Below are 27,687 nucleotides of genomic sequence, written 5' to 3' on the forward strand. Positions count from 1 at the left end.
TTCTAGTACACCTCAAGCACATACCTCATCTCATCCTTCAATCTCTCAATCTCCTTGGGTCCACTCATTTTCTTGCCCAAACTCTTGCCCTCCACCTCGACCGCCTCCTCAAGGACAGCCTGCACATCCGGAACGGGCCACGTGGGACCACAAAGATAGAAAGCTCCATCCTGCCTCAAGTACGCCCTCCTGATATCATCAATCGTCTGGCGCATGCGATCCTGGATGTAAATCTTCTGCGGCTGATCACGCGAGAACGCACGGCCGAGCAGAGTGATTATACCCGCGTCTTGGTACGCCTCCCATTCTTCGCCGTAGAGGTATTCTTCCCGTTGATGGCGGGCGCCCATGTAGAGGAAGACGTCACCGATTTCCATGCCTTGTGCTTTCTGCCAGGCGCGTTCCTGGACGAAAGCGCGGAATGGGGCGAGACCAGTTCCGAGACCGGCCATGATGATGGGCTGGGTGGATTTCGGAGGCAGTTTCATGACGGAGGGTTTGATGGAGACGGTGACGGGGGAGCCGACGGCTAGGGAGTTGAGATAGCGAGTGGCTTGGCCGAAGCGGTCGCGGCCCTTGGGATCGACCCAGTTGACGGTGACGATGAGGAGGGAGACGGAGTTGGGGGTCACCTTTTGCGAGGACGCAATCGAGTACTCGCGGCGTTTCATAGGGGAGACGATGCGGACGATGTCGTGGAAGGAAGGGTGCGCGGAGGGGAACTCGAGGAGGACGTCGGCGAAAGTGACGGTGTCGACTTCGGCGCGGCGTTTGAATTCTTGCTGCGCTTCTTGGTTGCCGCCTGTGCCGAGGAGAAGGAGCTCGGTCTTTTCTTTCTCGTCAGAGGCGAACTCACTGAGGGCCTCGTAGAACCGTTTGGGAGGACGGCCGAAGATGTCGACGTTTTGGACGAGGGACTGGTAGACGGTGCGGTTCTCGAGGATGGAGGCATCCTCGCGGGAGGGAACCTCGACGATCTCATCCGGGTTAAGGCCATACCACTTGATGAACTCTTCCACGTGCGCCTTGTCGTTCTCAGCATGAATGCCGAGAGCCTCGCCAATGTCGTACTTGACACCGCTGTCGCCGAGGTCAAACTCGATGTGGAAGATGTTGCGGTCATAGGATGCTGGTGTGAGACGACGGTGCTCCTTGACGTGCACGATGGCGGTCTTCGCGCTGAGGTCTGGGCGGAGAGCGGTAGCCGTGCCATATGCTTCCTTGAAAGCCAAACCCTTGGCGGCGACCTCCCAAGTGCGGAGGTAGGATGGAGGCTCCTCGTCGACTTTCTCGTAGGCGGCAAAGCTGTTGATGGCGAGGTCCTCGGCAGGTAGGATTGCCTCATTCGCCTCAAGTTCAACGGTGAGCCAGGCTTCAGGAACTTCGACCTGTTTGAAAGCAGATTCCAGCTCAGTGGCGAGGGTGTTGAGGGCATCACCGCCGTTGTTGAGCTTCTTCAAGCCAGCCTGATAGACATCCGGCGTGGCGGTCTTGAGGAAGGCCAATTGCAACAAGTAGGACTCGAGGGTGTTGTCCGCCTCGACGGCCGGACTGGCCGAGGGATCCAACACGTAGAGCGAGAGCTTCTTGACGGCAATCGCCTTTCGAACAGGAGTGCTGAGCTTCTTCTCAACATCCTCGTCCTTCCATCCAGCAGACTTGAGGATCAAGATGCCCTCGTCTTTGATGCTGTTCACGACAGCAAAGTCCTTGAGCAGCTTCTCAGATCCAACAACCACGACATCAGCGTCGGTGACACTGTACGCCGACTCGATGCTCTTGGATCCAACCCTCAAATCAGTCCTCAAAGCACCGCCCTGAGCCAAGTTGTCATGACCACTGCGAATTACAACGTTGAGCCCGCTGTTGTCAGAAAGCAGCTGGCCGACCATGACAGGCGCACCCACGCTCTGGCTGTCATTGGTGACATCCCAGAAAGTATACTGCTTGGTGTCGTTGCTGGTGAGGGAGATGGGCACGAAGTCCGCAGCTTCCTGGCCAGGCTTGCTGCCCAATCGCTGGAGCAACTTCTGCACCTTGGCAACAGTCCACACGGTGTCGCGGGCGTACTTGACGTCGAACACGCTGGGAGACTTGCCGGAAGTCATGCTGGCAAAGTTGACAGCAGCGACCACATCAGCGTAGAGGCTGCTCGTGACGCTCGAGTCGACCACACTCGCATGGTCATGGACCTGTCCGAGAACAGTCACCTGCTGAGCGGTAGTCGGCAGCGCAGCGAGGAAGTCCTCCTCCGAGAAGGGCCTGTAGATGCGGACATTGACCACACCGACCTTGACGCCCTGCTGAGCCAGCGCCTCGGCGACTTGAGCAGAAACACTCGCCTCCACAGTTCCAAACACAACCAGGACATTCTCCGGTGCAGCGTGACCATGATACTCGAACGCCTTGTACTCGGTTCCCAACTCGGCATTGAACGCAGCGAGCATCTTCTCCAACTTGCCCTCGTTCGTCAACCTCTTACTCGCCAGATCCTCCTTGACGGCGCCCAACACGCCATCATACGTCTTCTTCAACCCCTCCACGCTCAACACGTCCACCACCCGCGTCGTCTCGCGTCCCACAGTGATGCCATCATACGTGTGAATTGTAGGAACAATTGAGGAGAGCAGGGTCGACAACAAGGCCATGTGCTGCACCTCGTACGCGCTCCGACTGCTCACCAGTCCCAGTCCCAGCTCTTCCGCGACGCTCAACGCGGCGACATAGTCCGTGACAAGTCCGCTCTTAGTGTCCGCCGCGTAGTCCACCGCCGCGACCTGCAGCGCCGTTGGGTTGGCCACATCGTACAAAAGGCTCAACTGATCCAACGCGGGACGGAGATGAAGCAGACTGCCCGCGGAAGCGACAATAGATTGTGGAACGTGTCTCTTGGAGAGGTCAAAGTCCGGGCTGAACATGTAGCCCAACGCCAGGGTGCCCGCTCCATTGCGAGTTTGGAGGCATTGTACGCCAGTGACTTCGCCGTGGGCGTTCTTGGACTGCTCCTTGTACCAGCTGCGAGCGGCGATGTCGAGGTCGAAGGTCTCCGGAGAGTAGGCGAAGATTTTGTCGGAGAGGGCGTAGGCGACTTGTTGGACGAGGGTTTGGGCGGTGAGGTATGTTGGCCCGGAGAGGGAGGAGAGGGACACGTTTTGGCCGAATGGCAAGGCAGTGGACTGCGGTTTGAAGTCTTGTGGTGCGGAGGCGCCGCCTTCGCTGGTTTGGAGGTGCATGACAGGCGGGTGAGAGGCAATCGGAGGCAATCGGTCGGCTTTTGAGGACTTCAATCGCCGTCGAATGTGTTTGCGAACAGGAACTCGCAATTGAACACTTCTTCACAAAAGACAGTGAGGAGAGAACAAGCAGGAGAAGATAATTCACGTCTAGATTCAACCGCGGTAAAGGTAGATCCGCCACGCGCCTCTGGAATTCCCGTCCGCTTTTGTGCTTTGTGAGCATTTACAAAATTATCGATGGCGTGATTCCGGAAAATGTCCCCGACTTCGGCGGCGCGGGCTACCCCAGATTGATGGCTATTTGATTAGCCGGGGCATCCATCTTTCACGTGCACGATGCTAGCAGAGATGCAAGTGTTCCAAGTTGTTGAGTGAATATCTACTTCAAAGGAGGAAGCGATGATATATGGTCCTTGTTCTCTTCGAACTAGTTCTCCTACGGACTTGTTCTTGATCCTGATGACTACTACGTAAACGGAAGCGGTCCAATGTGTTGCCATCACATGAAAACACCATCAGTCCGTCCTCCAAACGCACTGGTCTCAAGCAAAATCATACAACAACTACGCTAGGGTATTTCGAAAACCAAAAGCCAACAATCAAGAAACGAGCAACAATCTGCTCACCACCACCCCGTCTTCATCCCTCCGTTCACCAACCCTCATCAACCCCCAAACCTCATCCTCAACCCAGCCACACTCTGCGCCATGCCCAAAAACTCACTCCCTGCCTCGACGAACGACTCCGATCTCCGATAATCTACTCGAGTAAAGTTCAGCAGACGGTTCAGGGTTCATGAAAAGGATTCTACTCCTTCGCAGCACCTAAAGGAAAGTCCTCCAGCGGTCCCGATGTGGCGCTCATTCCACCCGCAGACTTATCCGCCGCAGCAGGAATCGCCGCGGTTGGAGCTGTAGCCGGTGTCAAGGTCAGAGGAGCTGTCACGGTACTGGGCTCGTTGGGTTTCGCGGTGGTGGAGTCGGATGTCGGCGCGGTGGAGGAAGTGCCGTCGAGTGCTGAAACGGACTTGGGCGCTTCGGTGGTCGTTGCTGGAGCTGCGGCGGGAGTGTGTTGCTCGGCTGGGCGGTATTAGCTTGGCTGTCATGCTTCCTTGGCGATGTTCATTTCATACCTGGAGGAGTCTCAATCTGCTTCAGCACCGCTGCAGAACCATCATTCTTCGGCGGCAGAGCAGGTGGCGTCTCATCCACAGCCGACACGGGCTCCGAGTTGCCAGCAGCCGCAGAGGTCGCAGGCGAGACTTTGTCCTGTTTCACGTCGCTTGTAGTCGCTGCCGCGGTCGCGGGCAGTGTTGAGGTGTCCTTCGTGGTAGCAGCATCTTTTGCAGCAGTCGTAGTCTGTGGACCAGCTGGCGGCAGCTCTTTGCCCGTGTTCGGCGGGTTGGCGGCCGCAGCAGCAGCGGTGAGGGTGTTGGTCGTTGTCGTAATCGCGGGAGTCGAAGTTTGAGTGGGAGTCTGCTCGACAGGCTTCGCGGGCGGTGGGGGTGGAGGTGGAGTATCAGCAGCGGGGGCGGCGGTTTGCTGGGCAGCAGGCTGTTGCTGTTGCTGTGCTTGCGGCTTGTCCTTGTTGCGCTTGGAGAAGAAGCCTTTCAGGGTTCGTTTCGCGAGTCCCTTGACTCTCTCGACGGCATCGGGAGCTGGTGGGGGATGTCAGTGAGTTGTAGGTCGCGGAGCTATGGCCAATAGAGCTGCCAGGAAAGGTAAGACATACGAACACCAGGCATCGTGGGAAGCTGACCGCCGAGGTCGAGTACGGGGTGTCAGAGGATCGACGCGTTGCTGTATGCTGGTAGAGAAGCTGTCTCGCGATGGAGTGCTGGTCGATGAGGGTTGCAAACGAAAGTGGTACTGAACAAGGCGCAGTCAAGCAGTGAATGATGTATCCGAGGAGACACTGTCAATTGGAGGTGTCGTGGCAGGAGTGAGAAGGACACCTCAGGATCGGATGCTTCCACCCTTCCAGGTTCCCCTTCCCGCAAACGAGATGACAACCGCCGTGCAGCAAGGTAGATCTGAGCCAAAGCCACGCCCTGTCCTTTCCTCCCTTTTCACCTAGTTCCATACCTTTGTGCGATTTTGCATGTGACGTTTCGCGTCACGAGGTTGCTGAAATGACAACGCAACAGGCTATTTTGTCCTTGAACACCTCCTGGAGCGAACTTGGATGACGGAATACAAGAGTAACAGAGGACAGCTTTTTGTGCGTGAAGCTGTTCCCCGGTCATCGTCCAAGAATAGAATACAGAAGCTCGAGCTGCAACGCCCCGTTCCGTACACAATAATGTGGGGAGAGTTTCAAGGCGTGACGGATGGACGGACACATCACAGGATAGTTGGAGGCACGACTCATGGGCCTGTCTTCACTAGGTATACAGACAATTCAACGTCCTCGAACGGAAACTGAGGCCAACTGACCGGGAGGACCATCGCTTGGAAGACTCGTCAGAAGCCATGCACCTCGGAATTGAGAAGTACACAACCATACAAGGGAGATCCGGGTGGAAAGCTGTTGGCAACGAGAAACGGCCGCTACTTTGGCACTTTGAAGACAACTCGTATCTTGAGCGAACGTCACTTCGTGCGCTCTGCATGCAATGGAAAGATTCCGACCAAGTCCCTCTCCATTGTCCAAGAATGGAGATGCACACTTTCACTGACACGTGGAGCACGACGGCCCGCTGCCGATCGGCTGTTGCTAGGTCGAGTGCATATCACCAAACAAGGAAGGAACGACGACCCACGTCACTCGAGGATATTCCGACCATGGCTTGCGGTGGTACAGCATTCCGACGATTAATTGCATTTCGAAAAAAGACCGTAGTCCATGCGCAAATAAAGCGCTGCTATGCCTCGACCGTCCGAATCACCACGCGATCCAGATCTTCGCCGCCAACGACGCCGACGAACCCATCACCGCATCGACAGCAACGGCGAACTTCTCGGAAACTACTCCGGCGACGAAGCACGGCCGAGTCCATCGCGGAAGCCACGTCCACGACGCAGCGAACATGAACGGAGAAGAGAGCGGACTCCTGCTTCGGGTCAGAGTCGAACGACAACGACCGCTCTGTCGGCGGAGCAATTAGCACGACTGGATAAGCAGAATAATAAACAGGGATGGAGCGACTATGATCGCGTTCCGAGAGCGAGGGAGTACGATGACGAGACGAGAGCAGACCAAGATCCCGATCTGGACAGAGAACGGGAAGAGCGTGAGCGAGAACGGAGGAGACGGAGGGAAGAGCGGAGACGACGAAGGAGAGAAGAAGAGGCAGCAGGAGAAGGCCTGGCATATGAACACCCCAACAACGTGCGAAGGAAGACTGAAAGATATGAGCGCCATGAACGACGGATAGCGAGTGGTCAGAGGCTGGAACGAGGAGCTGCACCATACTATAGCGACAAAGAGGAGTATCGGGAAAGTGTGAGGAGGAAAGATGGGAGTGATAGTTCGTTGAGCGTGGAAGAGGCGGAGCGGAAGAAGAAGCGAAAACGGAGGATACTTATCGCAGCTGCCGTGGTGGTTGTGCTACTGCTAATCATCATTCCCGTGGCGGTTGTGGTGTCGAAGAAGAAGGGCGGTACATCGACGAGCTCAGGCGGAGGAGGGGCGGTGGGAGGTTCTTCCAAACCGTCGAACAGTAATCTGGATGGCGTATCGCAGGACAGCATACCCCAGGAAGCCAAGGGCACGGAACTGGATCCGTTTACGTGGTACGATACGATGGACATGAACGTCACATATACAGGAGAGACGGTTGGAGGACTCAGCATCATGGGCCTCAACGACAAATGGGACGACACCACAAGAGCGAACGACAAAGTCCCGCCGCTGAACGAAAAGTTCGAATATGGCAAAATGCCCATCCGAGGGATGAACGTCGGAGGTTGGCTCAACCTGGAACCATTCATCACACCATCCTTCTTCGACGGCTACACAAGTCGAGACGGCGTCGTCGACGAATACACCTTGACCACCAAAATGGGTCCTATCACCGCCAAACAGACCCTCGAAAAACACTACTCCTCATGGATCCAAGAATCCACTTTCAAGGAAATTCAAGCCGCGGGGTTCGACCACGTCCGTATTCCCTTCGGCTACTGGGCCGTGACAACCTACGACGGCGACCCTTACGTCCCTAAAGTAGCCTGGCGCTACATGCTCCGCGGCATTGAATGGGCGCGAAAATACGGTCTCCGCATCAATCTCGACCTGCACGGCGCTCCCGGCTCTCAAAATGGCTGGAACCATTCCGGTCGACAAGGTGCCATCGGATGGTTGAACGGCACCGACGGCACCCTGAACGGGGACCGCACCATTGACATCCACAAGCAACTCGCGACCTTCTTCTCCCAACCTCGCTATAAGAACTTGGTCACCATGTACGGCCTCGTCAACGAACCCCGCATGGTAGAACTCGACTCCACGGCCGTCATAACCTGGACGACCTCCGCCTTCAACGCCGTGCGCGACTCGGGCTTCGAGGGAATCATCGTCTTCGGCGACGGTTTCATGGGTCTGGACAACTGGCAAGGGCAACTGCAGTCCCTCGACAACCTCCTCCTCGACGTGCACCAGTACGTCATCTTCAACGTCGAGCAGATCGTGCTGAATCACCACGATAAGATCAACTTTGCGTGTGGCGGGTGGACGGCGCAAGCCCTTCGATCGCAGAATACAGCCACCGGATTTGGACCGACTTTATGTGGGGAATGGTCGCAAGCGGATACGGACTGTGCGAAGAATTTGAATAATGTCGGCGTGGGATCGAGGTGGGAAGGGACGCTGAATATGGCGTATACACCGGGTGGAAGTAAGGATGGGAATATCCTCGATCCGACGTGTCCGACGGGCAACAATCCGCGCTGTTCCTGCGAGGGTGCGAATGCGGCTCCGGGGGATTACTCGGATGAGTATAAGAAGTGGTTGTTGATGTTCGCCGAGGCGCAGATGCACTCGTTTGAGCAAGGCTGGGGGTGGTTTTACTGGACATGGCAGACGGAAGGGTCGGCGCAGTGGAGTTACCGAACGGGATTGGCGAGTGGGACGATGCCCAAGCTGGCGTATGAGAGGAGTTTTAATTGTGATGGGGATATTCCCGATTTTGGGGACCTGCCGGAGTATTATTGAGAGAGTGACGGGCGAGGAAGCGACATGTTCCGCATTAGAAATCATCACGATGTGCATTTTGAGGATAACGACGGGACGAGCATGGCCGGACAATTATCAACACTCGAATACATTGTTTCCAAAACTTTTGTGTGCTAACGCTATGCCGTACCAACGTGTAAGTGCCTTTTATCATTAACATCCCAATCAATCGCTATGAATCGACTCGTCCACAAACAATTGGATGCCACTCGTGATATTCTTTCCTGGTAATCTCATCCACCGACGGTCAAGTCGACCGCCTAAGCCGCCAACATTGACTCGTCCTCCTCGTCCATGCCTATACCACTATCCTTGACCTTCTTCCTGCCACGCGTCTTCCTCTTCGTAGCGCTCTCATGAACAGTGGTTGTCTCCTTCACCACCTCAACCTGCTGCGACCCCATGTTCCTAAAAACATCCAACAGGCGCTCGCCATTCGACTTCGCAGCGTCGCCTTCGGCGTTGGCCACTTCATTGCTGCGGGCAGCGGCGTTTTGCATGTTCTCAAGCTGCGCATTGGTGGCTTGCACGTATTGCGCGAATTGTTCCACCATGTCGTCGATATTGGTGGTGAGCTGGGAGATGGTCTCGCGGGCTTCCGTGCGTTCAAGCTTGAGGTCGTCGATTTGTGTATCGCGGTCGAGGAGGACTTCTTGCCATTGACTATGAAGATGTTAGTCTGATGTTTCCATGCGAGGTGAGCGGAAAGAACATACTTGTCAGCCAAAGTGGCCTTCTCCTCAACCACGAGGATCTTGGCGTGCTTGTCACGAATCTGCTGCTTCAACGACTCAATCTCTTCCTCCTTCTCAGCTTGCAACTGAAGCATCTGTTCGGCTTCGGCGGTGACGCGGCGCTCGAGAGACTGCACTTCAGTGGTCAATTCGCGTTGCTGAACTTCATAGTCGGCGACAGTATGGTTGAGCTCGGCGATGCGAACGTTGCGATCGTCGATCTCGGAGTTGTGGGAGTTTGCTTTGGTGATGGCATCCTGCTGGAGACTGGCAATCATCGTCTCATGTTCGGTGATGTTCGTCTGCAACGTGGCGATGCTGGCCTCAAGTTCCTCCCTCTCACGAGTGGACTGAGCCTGGAGGTCATCGTAGGACTCCTCAGCAGCACGGAGATCGACCTTGAAGGTTGCGAGCTCGACATTCTGCTGGTTGACGGTGAGTTCCAGGGCCTCGATGCGAGCATCACGTTCGGCAACCTTGTTGCGCATCTCCTCCTCGATGTCCGCAATGCTCTGCTCGAGGTCCTCGATCGTTCCAGCGCGATCTTGAGCCAACTCATCTGCCTGCTCCCGACGCTCCACTTCCTCGGCAATGTCGAGTTGAAACTGCTCTTCGCGCTCAGCAGCCTTCGACTCCAGATCCTTAACCTGCTTTTGATTGGCTTGCTGAACCTCGAACAATTTCTGTCGAAGCTGGTTGGCTTGGGTGCCTTGCTCGAGTAGCTTCTCGTTGAGGTCCTCAATCTCGGTAGTACGCTCGTCCAGCTCCTCCTCCGCTGCCTCTCGCTGGGTCCGCTCGGTGTCGACAGCACGACGAAGATCATCCAGCTCGTTGTTAAGCTCAGTAAGATCATCTTCGAGGCGCTCGACACGAGTATCAAGAGTCTCCACTTCAGTTGACTTCTCCTGAAGGTCCTTTTCAGCGGTCGTAAGAGCTTGGAGGTCATCATCTCGTAGAGCCTTGACGTGCTCCAAATCAGTGCGAAGGGCCTCCCTCTCTGTCTCCACGGTCAAAATCTGCTGTTCGAGCATGGTGATCTTGGTCTGACGCTCTTCAGCCAGCTGCTCCGCTCCTTCGAGCTCGCGAGTCTGCTCTTCAAGGCGCTCATCGAGACCAGTAACGGTCTCCTCGTGCTGGCTCTTCAGCTGCTCGATCTCGGCGGTGTATCGCTTCTCCTCACTAATAATTAGAGCTTCGAGCCTCTTTTCGCTGTCCATGTATGTCTTGACATTCTTATTCAGCTTGTCAATCTGCACCGCAAACTCGAGATTCTCCTGGCGAGCAGCTTTGAGCTCTTCAGCCTGGTTGTCGACCTCCGTTTGCAGAGTGTCCCGCTCCGACTCCATGTTGTCAAGGTCCTCTTGGAGTTCTTCGATGTCGCGAGTCTTGTGGTCATTGGACTCATCCAATTGGGTCCAGTTCGACTGAAGTTTCTGATTGCGGATCTTTGCATCAGCGAGGTGATCAAGCAGACCTTGAATCTGCTTGGACAAGTCCGCCACAACGACGCCTTTCTCGTACAGCTCTTTGTCCTGTGTGCGAAGACGATCGGCGAACTCCTCGACATGCTGGCCCAGAATCTCGATCAGCTCGTCGCTGCTGGCATCGTCGGGTACAGATCCAGGAATGGCAGCCTGGACCTGTTCTCGGACACGCATGAATGAGGTTCTGATGGTGTTCAGCACATCGATGGAGCTGATGTCGTCGCCCGCAAACGCAAGTCCTTTGACCTCGATCTCAAGAATCTGCAGCTTGGATTTGGCATCGTTGGCCTCACGCTGAAGTGCCAAGATGGCATCTCGATACGTCTTGCGCTCGCTCTCCCACTTCACTTGCTCTGCTGCAAGAGCAGAATCCCTGGAAGTCGAGCTTCGGCCGAAGCTGGTTCCTCTGGATGTCTTTCGCTCGGTAATCTCCACGTCGAACTCTCCAGGAAGGTCTGGATAAGCGATCTCTCCTTGGCTCTCCAGGACGAGCATGTCCTCATCTGGCATGTCAATGTCGTCCGCCGTCGAGTCAGCGAGGGCATTCCTCTGCTCTTCCCGAAGTCTTGAAAGCTCAGATTCGATCTGCTCCACTCGATCAATGTTACCCATCTGCGTCTCCGTCTCCAGCTGGGCGGAGAGCTGACGCATGCGCGCATCGCGGGCGTCATGTTGCTGCGAGCGCTGGGACATGCGTGCTTCTAGCACTTCATGCAGCGGAGCATACTCGTGCTCTTCCAAGATGTACTTTTGTTCTCCATCCTCCCCTGACAGCGCAGCGGGAAGTGAATGTCTCGTGGAAAAGCGCTTGACACGCTTGCTGCCATCAGCACCCAGATGAGGCGAGGCAGTGGTGCGACGCTTCACCATCGTGGTTTTGTTTGGATGAGGTGTGATGTGAGTGGCGGTCGTCTTGTAATCCGTCACTTCGACGAATGTATCGGATGGATCTGCGTCTTCAGCATCTCCACCAAAGCGCACGTGCTTGTGCGAGACCTCGACAGTGTCGATCTCTTCGGCGCCAGCATCAGTATCACAGGCTGGATCGACTCTCGTCTGCGTAGTGGTGGTGATGTGTTCCTCCTCCTCTTCGATGATGGCGTCTTCAGGCTCCGCCGTTGCACGAGTGCGTTTGCGGCGTTTGGATGGTGTGGCGGATATTGAGGGCGGAGCTGTCATGCTGTGGCTGCTGGATGGTCGGTCGGATACGTTCGAGGCATCACTGAGTCGTCTCTTGCGAGCGGCGCCACGAGTTTGCGTGCGTTGAGGCTCTGGTGCTGACGCTGGTATAGGCTGACTGGAGCTGTTCTTCTTCTTCGGCGCCATCGTGATGAATCTTGGAGCGCAAATCCACGCAGGTGTGTCGGGAGTTGTTGATAATGCCGCGCAGGTGGAAGTTGATTCAGATGATTAGAGATCAACCGAAGAGTGTTGGAGGTTGGGTGGGTGAAGGTGGTACAGAGTGTAAATACAGGAAGGAGCTCTTTTTACAACGTCATCAGATCGCGTTTTTGGTGGACGCGTCGAATTTTGGGAACTCTTTCAAGTAACGTTTCGATATGCTCCATTCACTTGTCCTTCACCTTGAGAAGGAAAGTCATTTGCAGGGAGAACAAGACTGTACGCACGATATTGAACTCCACTATCGATGATGCCTCATTACGAGGAGGCTCACGAAAAACCTGGCGGCCGTTGAAATTGAGGGTGGTAGTGGCTGCGGGATGAGGTCAAGAAAAGTCAAAAGTGGCACGAAACTCGATCCAGGGAACGCAAAGCCTCCACTCCACTCGGAAAATCGTGGCGTCCCACGATGTCCATATAGACGATTGATCACTGTGCTTGCTCGGCGTGATGATCGCTGGCATCATTCGTAAAGCTCCTCAAACTAAATCCGTACTTCCAAACACCACGCTTGTATGAACGCTCAGAAAACAGCACCAGACCCGTACACCCCCTCATATGTCATCCCATACAAGCACATTGCCAGCCTCGCACAGCCTAGCCCGTTGCGCAGCCAGCATGATCACCACCACATGAATCGTAACCAATACTAGAGTCCTGCGCAGACTGAATTGTAGCAACCCAAGATCCAACGCCGCTACCCCAAGCAGAGGATACAGCAGCCAAGCATTCGCAGCGTAAGGCGCACATGGCATGGACAGTGAAAGCACTTTGGCCAGAAACAGTGCCGCTCTGCTAGCGATCACTGTCTGCGGTTGGTACAGCAGCCGCGCGAAGCCGCTGAATATGGGTCGATCGGGAGGTGGTGGGAGCATCAGTCGAGGGATCTGTTGCGGCGAAGGATGGTCAGCTGTGCTAGGTGGTGGTAGGTCGACCTTGCGAGGAGCAACATCCATGGATGATCCTAATGGACTCGTTGGCCGGCTGAGCGATTGTGATTGCTTTTGAGGACTTCGTGATCGGACATTGCTGCTCGAACGACGTCGTATAGGCGACACGGCGCCGGAATCTGACAGGTAGGAGCTCTTCCGCTGCGTTCGAGAGGACGGCTTTGGAGCTGGCGAGTCCACTTTCGTGACACGAGGGTTGTGGTCTTCGAATGACCAGCCTGCATCTTCATGGGCAACGCCGTGTTTGATGCTGGCCAATATTTCGCCGGTGCTGGGTCGCTGGTTCGGATCGACGCTGAGAAGACGCCGGAGAAACCTGTAGAGCTTATCGGGCAATTCCGGTCGTGCCCGTGCATCGTCGTTGAAGCCCTGCCATTTTGTGATCTCAGCTCGAAGAAGCTCGAGATCTTCATTCTCCTCATTGACTCCATCTGCGTTGAGATATGGCAATCTTCCAAAAGCCATGAAGTAGACGACCATGCCGAGCGAGAAGATGTCCGACTTTACGCTGAAGTTACCGAGTGCGCCGTCGAGTCCACGCTGTAATACCTCCGGCGCGCAGTATGATATCGTCCCTGTTGCACCAGAAGATCCTCGAACCGCTCCCGTAGCCTGTACCTCGCCAAAGTCTGAGATCAGAACTCTCGTTCGTCCTTCATCATGTTGAAGCAAACAATTCGACGGCTTCAGGTCTCGGTGAATGTAGCCTTTGCTGTGCAGGTGATGCAAGCCTGATGTTATGTCTCTGAAGTAGGAGAAAATCTCGTCAAACGACAGCCGACTCTGACTGCGCAAATTGCTAGGGGGACTGGCATCTCCTTTGGATCTTCTTCGCATCCGATTCTTGAGTTCTTCCGTCGCAGAGCGGATTGGTTGCGGCCCGAGGACATGATTGTGCAGGTCACCACCGTTGCAGTAGTCTTGCAAGATCCACAGGCATGGTATCTTAGGACCGAATTTGGAAGGCTGGTGATCTTCCAGCCATGTCCAGTGATACGCGACCAGATTCTTGTGCGGGATGTTCTGCAGTAAGCGAACCTCAATGATGACCTTCTCAAAGTACGCTTTGCTGTTGCCGACAGGGATTCTTTTGCAGGCAAAGTGGCCCAATGATGCACCATCAATCATATGCTCCACAAGAAGAACAACGCCGTTGCCACCTCGGCCTAGCTCGCGCTCCTCTCGGAAGAACTGCTGGAAGTAGCCAGGTGAAAACGCGGACGCACTGATGCCTTGCCCAGTCGAAGTAGCAGGCTCACTGCCTACAAATTCTGCTCCAGTCACTGGTGCTGTTGAGCCGCTGACCTCGCGAGATCGGCCAGATCGCAGAGCGGCATGCACGCGACGATTGGGTACAGATTCGCCAGATGCATCGGGTGATGGTCGTTGACTTGCTGCGAGCATCGAAAAGTATTCCGGATCGACGAATGGTCTTTCGGACTGAAAGGACCGGTAGTGCTCGCCATCTTCTGGTGAGGGCTCTCTTCGTAGAGGGCGATGGCAATAAGGACAATCTGGCAGCTCAACTGGCTGATCAGCTGCATCGCGTACGGAGAGCTGTCTCGAAGTGGAGTCGTACACCACTACAGCATTGCCGCGGCGTCTGGATGAATCGTCAGTAGGCGTAAACATTACGCCGGATGGTCCGCGACCTACAGCACGATCTCGCGAGTGTCGTGGGCATATGGTATCAGGGACATCTGTCTCGCTGGAGACGGACGATCCTCAGCCATTTGGTGCCTGCGTAGGCCAGCATGAAAGCCGGTACAAGGTCATTCGGAGCGAAGGTGGTCCAGCCGTGTTGACTCAATGTCTTTCTTCCTCAGCAGGCACAGCCGAGCTTGTACTTGCCAATGTCGTCCTTGACAAATGATATGAATTCTTCTAGGCCACAGCTCGCGCTATCGTGTGTGCCAACAGCAGTGACTTCGAGAGCGGTTTTCTGTGCTACGTGGTGGAGACGAAAGATGTGAACATCCTTGCGGCGGCTTTCCATATCACAAGGGAATTGATGAGTAATCCGGCTAAATCCCGGCCCGAACATCGCATAGCCCTGCAGCAATTAACATGGACATTCCCTCTTCACAACGACGATATCGTTAAGCTTACGACAGAGCACACAGCTGTTTCGGTCAATCGAACGGCAGCCTCCTCTCGCGCTCGGCAGCTCTCCTCTTGCCACTCTCCTTATCGCACTTGCCCATCATGTCCGGCGCCAAGAAACATCATGTCGTGGCCGTCGATGGTTGGATCAACCCACCACCCCTGAACTTCGAGTACGACTTCACGAAATATCCAACCGTCGGTCAAGACTTGCTGCTTGAGCATGTGTACGTTTACGATCACTGAATACAACGCAAGAACGAATACTCTCCAAACATCAAATTGCTGATAGAGCGCAGGAAAGATGCGACAATCGTCATCACTTCCGGAAGGCCCATGAACCGTGCAGTGATCGAGGCCGCACCGGTACTGGAATTAATCTCTGTATCCGGCACCGGAACGGACCACATCGACCTGGAGGCTGCACGCGAGCGCAACGTTGCCGTGTGTCGAGTACCAGCGCAGAATACCGAGACTGTGGGCGAGCATGCGTTTGCATTGTACGTCGCCAGAAGCAGACGAGGGCTGGATTCTTAGACGTTCGAGAATGGCTGCTAATACGCGATATCGTTCCCAGATATTTTGCGTTGAAGCGGAGGATTCTCCCGCTCCATAATCTGGCAGCGGACGGCAAAACGTGGGCACAGAGTCCTCCAGCAACCGCAAAGGCATTTGGTAAACCACCGCGAGTCAACTCGGAGGAAACGCTTGTCGTCGTCGGTTAGTACATCCGTAGTCCAGAGGTCGTTAAAGCTAATGTGTTCCAGGCTACGGTGCCATTGGTAGGCATACATTCACACTCGGCTTTTGTGGTCCAACTAACGGACACAGGCAGACATGTCGAGACGATGGGACGAGCCCTCGGAATGAACGTTCTCATTGCTGAGCGCAAGGGCTCATCAGAGATTCGCGAAGGGAGAATCTCCTTCGATGAAGCAGTCAAGAAAGGCACTGTCTTCTTCATCGTCGCACCTGGAAACGACAGCACACGAGCCATGTTCAGCACACCTGAGTTTGAGAGGATGGACTCTTCCGCACTGATTATCAACTGTGGGCGAGGAGGCGTTGTTAGCGAGAAAGAAGTCGCAGCTGCACTCCGTGAGGGGACAATTGGCGGCTATGCGACGGATGTCTTCGAACGTGAGCCAGCTACCTCGGAGAACTGCCCACTTCTGGACCCGAGTGTGCCCAATCTGATTCACACTCCGCACTTGGTAAGTCTGTGTCAGAGGAACTCAAAGCTATACCTCAGAGGCACAGACTGATCCTTTCGAAGGCTTGGTTCTCCGCAAAAACGATACGCGGCACCATCGAGACTGTGAAAGCCAACATCGAAGGCTTCGTGGCCGGCAAGCCGCAGAATCTGGTAGTATCCCGCAAGAGTGACCCTTGATCGGCAACTCATTGTTCGACCCGACGATTGTACGTCCCGTGCAGCTGTGAGAGAAGGTTGATGCAGCTCCCACGAGCATGCGCTTCTATGGTGAATGAAGGCATGCGTGGTGCGAGACGTTCTCCACATTGTTCGACGATAGAGGCGCAGACCGCATTGCATGGAGGAGGCAATGAACCCGGTATATAACCGTCGAGGTGCGAGGATAGACATAGAGATGGGAGTGTACAATGGTGCTTACCTTGAGAGAATTACTTCGACTCCGAACAGCACGGTCCGAAAGCAGTACAGGCTTGTGGAGCAGTCTGGACGAAGTCGCTGCCGTGCCAGGACTGAGGAGAAGAATCGCTGCAAGTGAAACTCAGTGAGGCGGGCATACTGTGTATATGTACCACTCAGGTATTGCTGACTCCTCACAGGCTCACAGCGTGACCATTGCCTCAATCCGGCAATAAAGTTCACATCCCGCCTCCACCGCCAATCGAGTCGTGCGGGGTAAGTCTGATGCAGGGGCGGGACATCAAGGATGGACTGCGGAGATGAAAAGCATAATAAGTCTCTCATCACCTGCTTCATTGCATACTACGAGGCAGATTGACTCAACTGGACGATGGTTTTCAAGAATCTTTGGACATTCACTTCAACAACGCTAGCCGGCGTCGATACACGCCAGCGGTAAAATCTACCAGACTTCGAGGCCGGTATTCCAGGTACCCGGATGCCCCGGGAGCTCGTTTCAACACGACCAGGTTATTGGATCCCTTCGAGCCGAGCAGGCATTCAGCAGCGCTTTGTCCTGCTCCAGCTCGTTCCGAGCAGGAAATACCTCAAACTCCTTCGCACCAAATACGTACGGGCACATCGAGGCCGTGAACGTGGCGTTTCAAGTAGTGGGTAAGGCATGAAGCATGAAGAGAATGTGACGGAGGCACTGGACCCAACACGAAGGACGACACACCCCTGTCTAGCGTCATCAGTCTCAAACGTCAGCCTGCAGCACTGGGAGGAATGTCAACAAAACTTTCATCGGATTGAGGAACAGATCCTTTGACATGCCCACAGCTCAGAGAATATGTGAGAATTGATCAAAGCCGCTGTTGAATTGTGGGTATCGATGTGGCTATGAGCTAGCCACTGCTTCCGTCTCCGCCGCCGACACTCCTGACTCCGTACTTGAGGTCTGCGTGAGGCTATCGTCGGTATGTGATTTCTTTCGATGCATGACTTTGTCCATGAATGAATGCGTGCGTTCGCTCCAACTTGACGAGACGGAGTGTAGACTTGTTCGTCGACTCGTTGCTGTAAAGTTGATTAGCAGCCATTCTTGCGAAAGGGTATGTCGGGGTAGACTTACAAGCACTCGAGGTCTGCGACTCGCTGGCTGTCTCGACCAATTCAAGCGCTCTGGCTTCTTCTTTTGATGGTTTGGCTGTGAAAGTCAGCGAACGTTCATGTGCAATGCTGCAGAGAGAATGTACCCATATTGCCTGCACCACCTCGTCCACAAGGCCTTGGCCTCTCGACTGTGTCCCGTCCGCGTACAAGAAGAACCATGATGTCAGATGTGTGTGGCCGTAGCAATTCGGTGACTTTGAAGATGTCGTTTATGGTGTATGTCGTTGGATTCGTGAGTGTATGCAATTGGTCGTCGACGCTCAAGAACAGCAATACAAAGCAGAAGTGATGTGGAATGCCAGAAATACGGAGGGCACGGGAGTCTTGTCCCTATTATCAAACCCCACGGAACCACCTCATCTCAACATAGCCCACCGATTTTCCCCGGTTCCAGACGTCTAGAGTTGTATAGGCAAACCTTGCGAGCGACGATGCACCAATGGGCAGCGTTCAGGGACCTATAGGCCTCACGTAAAACACTCGATCAGCACCGACACACGGACCAGCCTATTGCAAGGCATGTAGTCTTATCTCTGATAACGAAAGCCCGCCTATGAGATCTCGTCAACGTGCGTCGGTAGTTGCGGAAATGGCGCACTTGTGTAGATCGAGCCGGCACGCTAAGCTAAAGTGACAGTGGCCTCGGCAAAGCTTGTGGCGTTCTGGTTGATGGAATCCCATGCGACCGAAAAGGCACTTCGTCATCGTCGCGTGTGAGGGACTTCACACTTGGTTTCACACAAGTAATTGTATTCGCGCATCATCAGAAGGTGGGATGAGTTTTGATCGACGGGGTGGATGGTCTGATGATCTCCGCCCATTGAGGCCTCACAGTCGTTGATCGTTATCGTGCAGGAGCACGTAATGCTTGCGACCGCGAGCATATGGATGCAAGGTGTCGAGAGGTGGAGGTGAAGGTGAAGGTGAGGCGTCGAGGCGAACTGATGAATGCTCCTTCTGCCCTGCACGCCGGTAGCGACGTCTCTCCTGACTACGGCGCTCCAAGCAGGTAGGTGGATGGATGTTTGCGGTGGACAGCAGGAACGAGACTTCCTACTTTCACATCAGTCGAGGCACCCATCCATGCTACCTCATCTCTTATGATTCAATCACACGTCCGGTCTTGAAACAACGCAGACAGGGCTCAACACATCGGGCAGGCCATCAAGACTGCTCCCCCGAGGCCCAACAACATGGTGACGACCGCCTCCAGCGAACTCACCCCGAGCAGGTTCTCACCACCAGCTTCGGACGTACTCTTCCCGCCCCAACCCGAAGAAAAGGGCAACAGGAAGGCACATACTTTCAAGCTGTGGCGCAAGAAGCCATCTGCACCCACCATCGCAAATGGTCGTATTCCTCCACTAGCTCGAAGGACTGCGCGATCGCCTAAGAAGACTTTCTCCAAAAGCCAAGCTCTCCTTCAGGACGGCCTCTCGGAATCTGAAATATTGAGCTCCGACGATGAGCGCGATGTCCAATTACAGACGCAGTGGAAGCATGCTTCCGCCAGCATAAAGGGAACCAAGCACATTGGGCGATCGCAGGCCAGAGCCGCTTCGGGAGACCGCCCGACCAGACTTACGGCGTCACGACAGCAGGAGCTTATGTTCATCAAAGGAAAGATGAAGGAATTCGAGATTTCGCTGCCCGAGCTCATTCGCACATGCTTCGAAGACTCTACGGTGAATGTGTCCCGCGGATTGGCAAGGCTGACGGAATTGTTGCCTCTGGTACAACGAAGGATGGAGAAGGAGCGTGCACTCAAGCGTGGTAATGCTGGGAAGATGGCTTGCTCTTCTCCCGATGCTATTGGTGGGTGGTAGGTAATGGCGATATCAGGGCGATTCAGCAGATTGCAGAGCGCACATGGCGGACGAGTGGTGGGAATGGCATGAGACCATCAGTGCTGAAGCTGGTTTGATGATTCGGCACAACCTGGAAAGCACCTCATTTTGCCAAAACAGAGCACGTGACTCTTGGCATCGTCTCAATCTCCACCTCCCGCTTCTGCCTGATGGAATGTCCGCATCGAGCATCGGTCCGTCTTCTTTCCACATGCTCTCTGCCCGCACGACATCGAGCTGCTCATCGTTGGCCATATATACCCACGCACGGGTACTGTTTCCAACCTTCGTCAAAGAGCGATGGCGATAGTGTGAAAGGTTGAGCACACGTTGCCGCAGCTGCAAGAACAAAAGCGAACGCCGGAGATCGGAAAGTGCAAGACATCGATTGAGCACTTCCTGAGCCTTGTGCAGTCTTCGACTGCCTATGAGCATGTCGGAGTAATTGTTCCGTGCCGTATACAACGGTGAGACGACAGGCAAGTCTTCGTCCAACGCAATGACTCCGTAGGTATGATACAGCAGACGCTGTGCGGAACCCATTCATGGATGCGAACACGACCTCAGCATATGTGCAGCGTGAGTCACACAAATCAATGGGCTGTTACCTACTGACGGGAGTTTGCCTCCGCTTGCCGAGTGGTGCTCTTGGCAGCAGTATATAAAGGACATGCGTAGTCCTTCTCGTAGGTAAAGCACTCTCTTCCTTTCCCTCCACTCCTCAAAACTCGCCACCTACGACTTCACATTTCCCGACATGGCCCACCCAACTCCATTCGAATTGACCGTCTCTGGGCTGGCCGTGATACCTCTGCCAGCCGAACGAGCCATCATAAACGTCGTCGTCTCGTCCGACGGCAAAGAAAAGTCCACCGTCACCAAGGAAGTCGTCGCCGCCGCGAAGCAGATCGAAAAGCTTCTCCATCAGGTAGCGCCACAGGACGACTCGCCCGAGGCCAAAGCCGCGGCACCATTAGCACACTGGTCAAAGACCTCACTATCGGCGACGTCGTATGTACCGGGCAGTACTGACCATGACCACCATCCCGCGAGGCGATACAAGAGCACTGTGCGATTCGACATTCGCTTTCGCGAGTTTACGGCTCTTGGGGCCTTTGGCACGACCATCTCCTCCATTTCGCATGTGGAAGTCAGCAATATTGAATGGATCTTGACCACGGAGACGAAGGACTCGTATCGCTCCGAGCTACGCAAGACTGCAGCAAGGAACGCCATGAGAAAAGCTCAAGATTACTGCGATGTTCTCGGTTGTGGCAATCTCAGGCCGATTGAGCTGGACGACACGAATGGCAATTACTCCTACCAGGCCCGCGGCTCTGGGAGGACGATGCAGACTGCGAGGAGATCAGCTGCGCCAGCGCAAATGTACACGCAGAGTATGCAGAGTATGCCGGGCGACAATGAGGAAAGTAGTGAAGATGCCAGTGGGCTGGAATTTACACCTCAAGAAGTGCAAATGAGCATGGAGGTTACTGTAAAGTTCCACGCAGAGTGAGTGCTGGGAGTTGAGCTGCATGCTGTGACTGATCGCTGACGTGATTTACAGCACTCTTCAGAAGTCGTTTTGAACGCGATCGTGCAGTGGAGTTGGTAGCGTAACGATTTCACGGTCTTGTGCTCTGTGGCATGCATGGTATGATGGGTAGCACGTTGATCGATCGATTGAGGGCTCGCAATCATGCGTTCATAGTGGTTACTTGCAGATCAGGTATGATCGCCCTGTTTTCCCGCGCCACGCTCACTTCGGTACTTTCCTCTCGCCGCTTGCTCCGGACCTGCCCCACCCCGACCTGCTCACGTCTATACCCCAGTGCACTTGCAGAATCCCGTGCCGTGGTCACTGTGCGCATATCGACGGTTAGAGGCCTATGCATCTTGGGACCGCCTTTGGTGAAAAAGTCGAAGGATACTCACCAATACCCGGTAGCGGGACACTTCGCTTCGCATTGAATCTTGATTTGGCACGGTATCCTGATGATCTAGCTTCCGTCAGTCACAGGGCTGTAGTTGGGACTTGGGAACGGAGATCGTACTGCCGGAGCGGAAGTGACGAGACTGGCCATGCCGACGACGGCGGTGACAAGCATGGCGATGAACTTCATGTTGGTTGTAGCCTGCGGTTGGCCGATGGTCTTCGCGGTGGTTGTTGTTCGCGGTGATTGTTGTTCGCAGTGGTTGTTGTCCAAAGCCGATGACTGGTCGTGTGTCCGTCCACCTTTAAATATCGTACTTCTCGAGGCATGTCGAGGACTAAAGATAGTTCGATCCGACAAACACGTCGGACAACTCAATCGACGGTCTCCTCGGGCAGGTATCGAGTCTATCGACATTTTTCTCGAATCTGCATTGGTTCGGAAAGTATCGGTCGTTCGGGAGGCGGCGGTATCGCCTCCAGGGGACGGACATCATAGTCCTGCTCGTGTTTCAGGTATTGGTGCTTACGGCGACAACTCAATCGACGACCTCTTGAGCAAGACATCGACGACATCTCGAAGCACCGGAATCGTCGGGTTCGTGTTCAAGGAGGGGACCAGAAATGGACACGGATTCGTGCTTTGGCGATCCCTTCATGCTTCTGGTCCACAAGCTGTCGTGGCCTCAAAAAGGGTTGCAAGTCACGGAGATCCTAGTTCCGACTCTTCCGATTACGGATTGCGAGCTCGCCATTCTTCGCTGCCGCTCTTCGCGTTGGAGGTGTGGACTGTTCGATAGGTCCGCTTCCAAGAGGCTTGACGTCGCTCATGGTTCGGTACTTACGAAGGAGCACTGTCTCGGGTGGAGGATCGACGACGATGGCAGCTATACTGCACATCCAAGGCCATATAGTGGATCCCATTGGGAGAGGTCTGAGATACATCCACAGTGGGTGACAATCAAGGCTGAAGTGTCGATCCTAGTAGGGAATACTACACCACAGCTTCCACTACTAAGATCTTAGTGTAGAGGGCTTTGTATCCGTATTTAAGGGCTCTAATTGTTTATATTTATAGTTTTAGCTAATATCCGTTATTTTAAGGTGTTTTAAGGTCGGTGTCGCGGTTGTTACGTGTTTAAGAGCCCTTACTGCCCTTACTAGCCCTCTATTGTATCTATCTTTTCCTCGTAACTGTTATAGCACCGCGCGCGGTTAGTAAGGTTTCTCGATAATTGTAAGTATATTGTTAATAGTTTAGAGGGCGTAGCGGACGTAGTAGAGGTATTAAGGGCTAATAAGGGTAGTTTTAGTGCGTTTAAAAGTAACGAGAATGTTAGTATTTTAAGAGCGTTCTTTAAGAGCGATTAAACGACTAGATATTACTATACTGCACCTTTAACACGAAGTCTACTATTGCGAGAAACCTCTCGACAACGCTATAGCATCTTAGCTATCCTATTACGTATCTATTGTAGTGTAATAAGGTCCTATTAAGTCTCTATTGCCCTCTTAAACTCCGGCTATGCTATACTCTACAGACTCTTACTATATATCTTCTATAGCATCTCTTAAAAGAGCAGCTATACGCCCTTAATAGGGTTAAGATCCGGTAACTGCGCTAGATACTTGTAGAGCTAAACATAGTGTTATTTACGAAGTCTCTAAGGTACGTTATCTAATAATCTGTAGCTATAAGATAGATCGCTATCTTCGAGTAGATAGGCCGGCATACTCTAGCTCTTAAAGTAATTTAACTACTCGATATACTATAGCAACACCTTCTTAATATAGTATCCTTATATTATACTATTGCCCTTCTTCTCTAGCCCTAGTAGAGCGTTGTTATTCTATACTCTTAACTACTCGTTATATTGCTCTTTAGACTTGCTCTTAGGCCTTCGATATAGCCGCTCCTTCCTATATTGTTTAAGGATGTCCTTATAGGTCTAGTAGTCGTCGTTATAAAAGATAAGTCTGCTCTTGTAGAACTACGAGATACTAGCAGCGATGTAAGTAATTATATCGTCCTTAGATAGTTTCTTAGCCTGTAGCCCTTAATAGTTGCCCTCTTTACGGAAGATATATTGTCTAACGTCTATAGCTCGAGGGATATAAGCCTTATTAGTCTAGTAAATAAACGCGAAGAACGAGGCTACGTCCTTATCGCTATGTCGTTGCCTATAGCCTACCCTCTAGCTCTTGTTATTAGCCGATATCTTAGTAGTTTGTCGACGCCTTAAATAAAGGACTAGTAGATTACGCTCTACTATTCTTCTTCGTAGAGTCCGGTAGGAATAATAGGCCTGTCGCTCGTAGTATCTATAGTCCTTCTTCCTTACTAGCTCCGGTCTATTAGCTATAACCTCTACCTATACATCTGCGAGTGTATTACGACGTCCCTTGCTTCTGTTAGTTATACTAAGTAGCCCTTTCCTTCGTAAAGGTAAGTAGCTAGCCTCCTTTAACTCCTTAGCCGTTTTAAGCTATAAAAGAGTAGTATTGTAGGTCGGAATATCCGGATCTTCCTTATACTCCTTTATAAACTACTACAGACTTTAACCTTACGGCCGAGCGTTATATCTCCTCTAAAAGTAGCCCTTTATTAGTATGTAGTATAGCGCATAAAAGCGACCGATGCTACTATGTTTTTTAAGAGTTACGGGCATTAAATTAAAGCAATATTAAATAAGTTATAGTCTATAGAAGTTGTGTTATAATCTTAAGTTGTCGCGTCGCGAGCACGCGCTAGATTAGCGCGCTTCAGCCTTAATTGTTACCCACTGTGATCTGTCGTAAGGGATTTTTGCGGCCTGAGGCATCAAGTCAACCACTTCCTCGGTCAGGCAACAGCTTCACTCCTTCCGTAGACCGGTCAAATTGGGATTCCGATTCGCCTTGAGCCTCTCGGACACAAATACGAAGCCAACCGTGTCTCACAGTGATCCTCTCCGCCTATGAAGATATATGCGGACAAGATCACCTCAAGTGATGCACGCCCAGCCTGGCTGAGTGCAGAAGAATGCTCGGCGTGAATCCTTCGAGACCACAGACCTTGATCTTGGTGTAACAGCTTCAGCCTCAGTCCTTTGGCATATACAGTGAAGGGAGGTAGACCTTGTGACAGCTCTCCGTTTCCTTTGTTCATTGGGATCGACTTCAGCTGTGCGTCGACATAGCAACATCACCTATGCTTCACCGCAGCATCGTGCACACTAAAGCAGGATACCCGAACGAACAACACAAACAATCAAGAAAGAAGTCGAGACTGAATCCAACATGCCCTCCAAGACCTGGTCCAACATGACCGACCCAACCTGGCGCGGCAACTCCAAAGCCATCAAGCACCTCCTACCCGCCCTTTGTCTCATCTCCCTCGCCTGCTTCGCCGTCTCCCTCTCCTTCTGCGTCGATCTCCTCCGCTGGCCCCTCGACACCAGCGTCCGGAGACCCTACACCCGTCCCTCGGCAGCGTAAGCATCACATCCTCCATGTCGCCCGATGCGGCGGTCCAGTAACTCCTTCACAGAATCGTCTTCTTCTACACCTCCTCCCTCCCCCTCGCCACAACCCTCGCCGCTCTCCTCTCCTATCTCCTACATCGCATCAACCGCCTCTACCCAACCTTGTCCATCATCTGGTCCATCGTCGTCTTCGGCAGCTGGTGCTACATCCTGATCGCCTGGGGAACCTGCGAATACAGCTCCGACTTCGGCAGCGGCGACATTTGTCCGCGCATGTACATTTACGACGAGGACGCGGTTGGGGGAGGGTTGTATGGGTATGGAGGGAATGGGAGGTATTGGGCGAGGATCGTCCTGGGCACGTTGGCGTGCGTGGGCAGTTTGGTGGAGTTGGGGTTGGCGTGTGAGGCGGTGGAGAGGGGGAGGCAGGTGAGGTTGCCGGTACATACTTGTAAGGTTTGCTGTGGGGAGGAGGCGGAGAAGGAGAAGGAGAGGAAGGGGAAGAGGGTCATGGAGGAAAGTGTGTGACGTGAGTTCATCCGGAGGAGAGAGTGTGGGATGTTATCGATGGACGGTGGAGTGGGTGTCAAGGGAGAGAGCAACTAATGCGGTGGCGTGGTGGATGAGTGCTCGGGAGAGGGATTGGTGCGCATAATGAATTGATGGACTAATGTCTAAGTAACATAATGAGCTTCCGCAGCAGCTATGAGTAATGAGAAGACGACCGTTGTGTCGCAGACACCATTCCATTCATCAACATCATGTCGTTCGCTATACTAATCAACCTGGATTTGGACCAAATTAGTAGGCATCACGGAAAGTGCGATCACGAGAATGCTGTCCAGTTGGAAAGACTTCTGATAAAAGGGGCGCCTCGAAGCTGCCATCTGCTGACTATCGGGTATCTTAGTTGTCGACCTCTGAAATGGGTGTGGAATACTTCTCGTGATCTTCCATGTTGAAATCACTTCGCAACGAGCATCTCCATCTCCATGCGCTCCAGCATGAACTTGACTCTGTCTGTGAATGTTTGAGGTGAATTCCCACTCCACTCCTGGTCGTCCTGTGCGAGCTTACTAGTATGCCATCCATGACACGCCGTGCAGACCATTAAAACAGCTGCGGCCACGTACCTGAGCGTGGTGCGCATCGTAAATCATGCCAGACAAAGCGCATTGCTGCTCGCCCAGTCCTCCTTTGTGCGTCCACTTGTCTGCTTTCTAACCCTTGGCCTGGCCAGCATGCAGTAACGGTTGTCGTGTTTTGCGGAAGAAACAGTCAGCAATGCTCAGTCCTCGGCGGCGTCATCAGCGGAATAATTAAACCTGGTGCGCGCGACGTCCTTTGACATCGGCTTTCCGGAGCCTGTGAAACCGACTGCATTGAATGTCAGCATGTGTAGTCCCAGCAATCGACGGCAAAGTAATTGCTCACCCTTCGCATTGGGAAGATCAGGAGTCCGGAATTGACTCTCCTTGCCCATCTTTTTCAGAGCAGCAGCTCCCGCGCTCTTCTTCGGACCAGCCGATTGCCAGTCTTTCCACGAACTCTTGCTTTTTTCCAATTGCTTGTTACCCTTCAGCTTCTTCGGCGCGGGAGCCATCCTCGTCGGACCATCGCTGACTTTACTCGGCTCCTTCTTTTGTACCAGCGATGCATCTATCGAGGCCGCAGCTGAGATCACATTCCCGTTGCGAACTGGCGAGGAGGGCTTCGGCGGGACTGGAACGTCAGGTGGAGCCTCTGCTTTGCGCTTCTTGTCGGCTGGGCGGACCTCGAATTTTCGCTTGTTCTCCTTCTCGTTGTAGCCGGTGAAGCTCACGGTGTAGACGGGGTCTGCAGAGCTACCTGTTTTGCTGACAACGGTCGCAGGATACCACTGCTTGTCTGCAGAGTATTTCGCCTGAACGTGATCGCCGACTTTGAAATCTGCGCGGGTCGTGTCTGTTGTTTCATGCGCTGCGGAGTGCTCGAGTGCGTTGTCACTAGAAGGAGGTGGTGGGGGAGGTGGAACATCCGCTGCTGTCGCCTTCTTTGCTGCGATTTGTGTCTTGAGAGATGCTACCTCCTCCGCGAACTGATCTTTCATTGCGACAGTCTCCTCATCTTCCATGCCCAGCTTGATCGTTTCAATGCATGTGTCGAGATTCTCCTGCGCCTCGGCCAATTCGGCTTGGAGAGCTGCGAGTGAAGGCATCTTATGGGGCCGGGCGACGGAAAAGAGAGAGAGAGAGCGCGTTTCTGGGGCGGTCGAGGCGAGATCGAGAGGAATTGCAGTATTGCTGTCGATGTTGGTGCTGTTTGCTGAAGATGGAAGTGGTAAGTTGAGGTCGGGTTTCGGGCGAGGATTGGAAGCCTCAGGCATCCCTTCCACCGGAGTTACGGGTAGAACTATGGCTCTGTAGATCCCTCGTCAGAGAGGAGAAGAGAGTCCCCTCCAGCAATGCGATATACTGCTTCGCCATTGTAGCCTCTGGTCGTCTCAGGTAGATATCTCCACGACGATAACATGTCGAGCGGCACGCCCTACAATAATCCCATGTGATCGCGACTCCGGTGCACTGTGGGATGAGCC

At 53.6% G+C, this 27,687-nt stretch overlaps 10 protein-coding genes across 10 annotated transcripts; 5 read left to right on the forward strand and 5 right to left on the reverse strand.

The window, feature by feature from the left end:
• Window positions 1-2: 2 nt before the first annotated feature.
• MYCGRDRAFT_66305 (uncharacterized protein) lies at window positions 3-3,233 on the reverse strand (the record flags this gene model as incomplete). The annotated part of the gene is made up of 1 exon (XM_003857263.1): window positions 3-3,233. The coding sequence occupies one exon, from the start codon at window positions 3,231-3,233 to the stop codon at window positions 3-5; it is 3,231 nt and encodes a 1,076-aa protein (XP_003857311.1).
• An 810-nt stretch (window positions 3,234-4,043) lies between these two features.
• MYCGRDRAFT_89510 (uncharacterized protein) lies at window positions 4,044-4,980 on the reverse strand (the record flags this gene model as incomplete). The annotated part of the gene is made up of 3 exons (XM_003857262.1): window positions 4,044-4,315; window positions 4,369-4,893; window positions 4,968-4,980. The coding sequence occupies 3 exons, from the start codon at window positions 4,978-4,980 to the stop codon at window positions 4,044-4,046; spliced, it is 810 nt and encodes a 269-aa protein (XP_003857310.1).
• Window positions 4,981-6,384: 1,404 nt separating this feature from the next.
• Window positions 6,385-8,387, forward strand: EXG3 (exo-beta-1,3-glucanase glycosyl hydrolase family 5; the record flags this gene model as incomplete). Its single annotated transcript, XM_003856315.1, has 3 exons — window positions 6,385-6,566; window positions 6,656-6,705; window positions 6,769-8,387. 3 exons carry the CDS (start codon window positions 6,385-6,387, stop codon window positions 8,385-8,387), a joined length of 1,851 nt encoding a protein of 616 aa, XP_003856363.1.
• Window positions 8,388-12,194: 3,807 nt separating this feature from the next.
• Window positions 12,195-14,710, reverse strand: MYCGRDRAFT_89513 (Ca2+/calmodulin-dependent protein kinase; the record flags this gene model as incomplete). The annotated part of the gene is made up of 3 exons (XM_003857261.1): window positions 12,195-12,209; window positions 12,600-14,580; window positions 14,634-14,710. The coding sequence occupies 3 exons, from the start codon at window positions 14,708-14,710 to the stop codon at window positions 12,195-12,197; spliced, it is 2,073 nt and encodes a 690-aa protein (XP_003857309.1).
• Window positions 14,711-15,182: 472 nt separating this feature from the next.
• MYCGRDRAFT_89514 (uncharacterized protein) lies at window positions 15,183-16,473 on the forward strand (the record flags this gene model as incomplete). Its single annotated transcript, XM_003856316.1, has 5 exons — window positions 15,183-15,307; window positions 15,380-15,580; window positions 15,658-15,800; window positions 15,912-16,294; window positions 16,357-16,473. The coding sequence occupies 5 exons, from the start codon at window positions 15,183-15,185 to the stop codon at window positions 16,471-16,473; spliced, it is 969 nt and encodes a 322-aa protein (XP_003856364.1).
• A 1,083-nt stretch (window positions 16,474-17,556) lies between these two features.
• MYCGRDRAFT_102519 (uncharacterized protein) lies at window positions 17,557-17,964 on the reverse strand (the record flags this gene model as incomplete). Its single annotated transcript, XM_003857260.1, has 3 exons — window positions 17,557-17,772; window positions 17,828-17,902; window positions 17,952-17,964. Coding segments are annotated over 3 exons (304 nt in total), but the record flags the coding sequence as incomplete, so codon positions are not given.
• A 1,097-nt stretch (window positions 17,965-19,061) lies between these two features.
• Window positions 19,062-19,792, forward strand: MYCGRDRAFT_89515 (uncharacterized protein; the record flags this gene model as incomplete). Its single annotated transcript, XM_003856317.1, has 2 exons — window positions 19,062-19,641; window positions 19,695-19,792. The coding sequence occupies 2 exons, from the start codon at window positions 19,062-19,064 to the stop codon at window positions 19,790-19,792; spliced, it is 678 nt and encodes a 225-aa protein (XP_003856365.1).
• Window positions 19,793-20,426: 634 nt separating this feature from the next.
• Window positions 20,427-21,783, forward strand: MYCGRDRAFT_102520 (uncharacterized protein; the record flags this gene model as incomplete). The annotated part of the gene is made up of 1 exon (XM_003856318.1): window positions 20,427-21,783. One exon carries the CDS (start codon window positions 20,473-20,475, stop codon window positions 21,229-21,231), a length of 759 nt encoding a protein of 252 aa, XP_003856366.1.
• A 3,144-nt stretch (window positions 21,784-24,927) lies between these two features.
• On the forward strand, window positions 24,928-26,036 carry MYCGRDRAFT_89517 (uncharacterized protein; the record flags this gene model as incomplete). The annotated part of the gene is made up of 3 exons (XM_003856319.1): window positions 24,928-25,121; window positions 25,178-25,632; window positions 26,023-26,036. The coding sequence occupies 3 exons, from the start codon at window positions 24,928-24,930 to the stop codon at window positions 26,034-26,036; spliced, it is 663 nt and encodes a 220-aa protein (XP_003856367.1).
• A 414-nt stretch (window positions 26,037-26,450) lies between these two features.
• Window positions 26,451-27,364, reverse strand: MYCGRDRAFT_53260 (uncharacterized protein; the record flags this gene model as incomplete). The annotated part of the gene is made up of 2 exons (XM_003857259.1): window positions 26,451-26,489; window positions 26,547-27,364. Coding segments are annotated over 2 exons (801 nt in total), but the record flags the coding sequence as incomplete, so codon positions are not given.
• Between the last annotated feature and the right edge of the window lie 323 nt (window positions 27,365-27,687).

This window comes from Zymoseptoria tritici, chromosome 1, assembly GCF_000219625.1.
Source record: "Zymoseptoria tritici IPO323 chromosome 1, whole genome shotgun sequence".
Lineage (NCBI taxonomy): Eukaryota > Fungi > Ascomycota > Dothideomycetes > Mycosphaerellales > Mycosphaerellaceae > Zymoseptoria > Zymoseptoria tritici.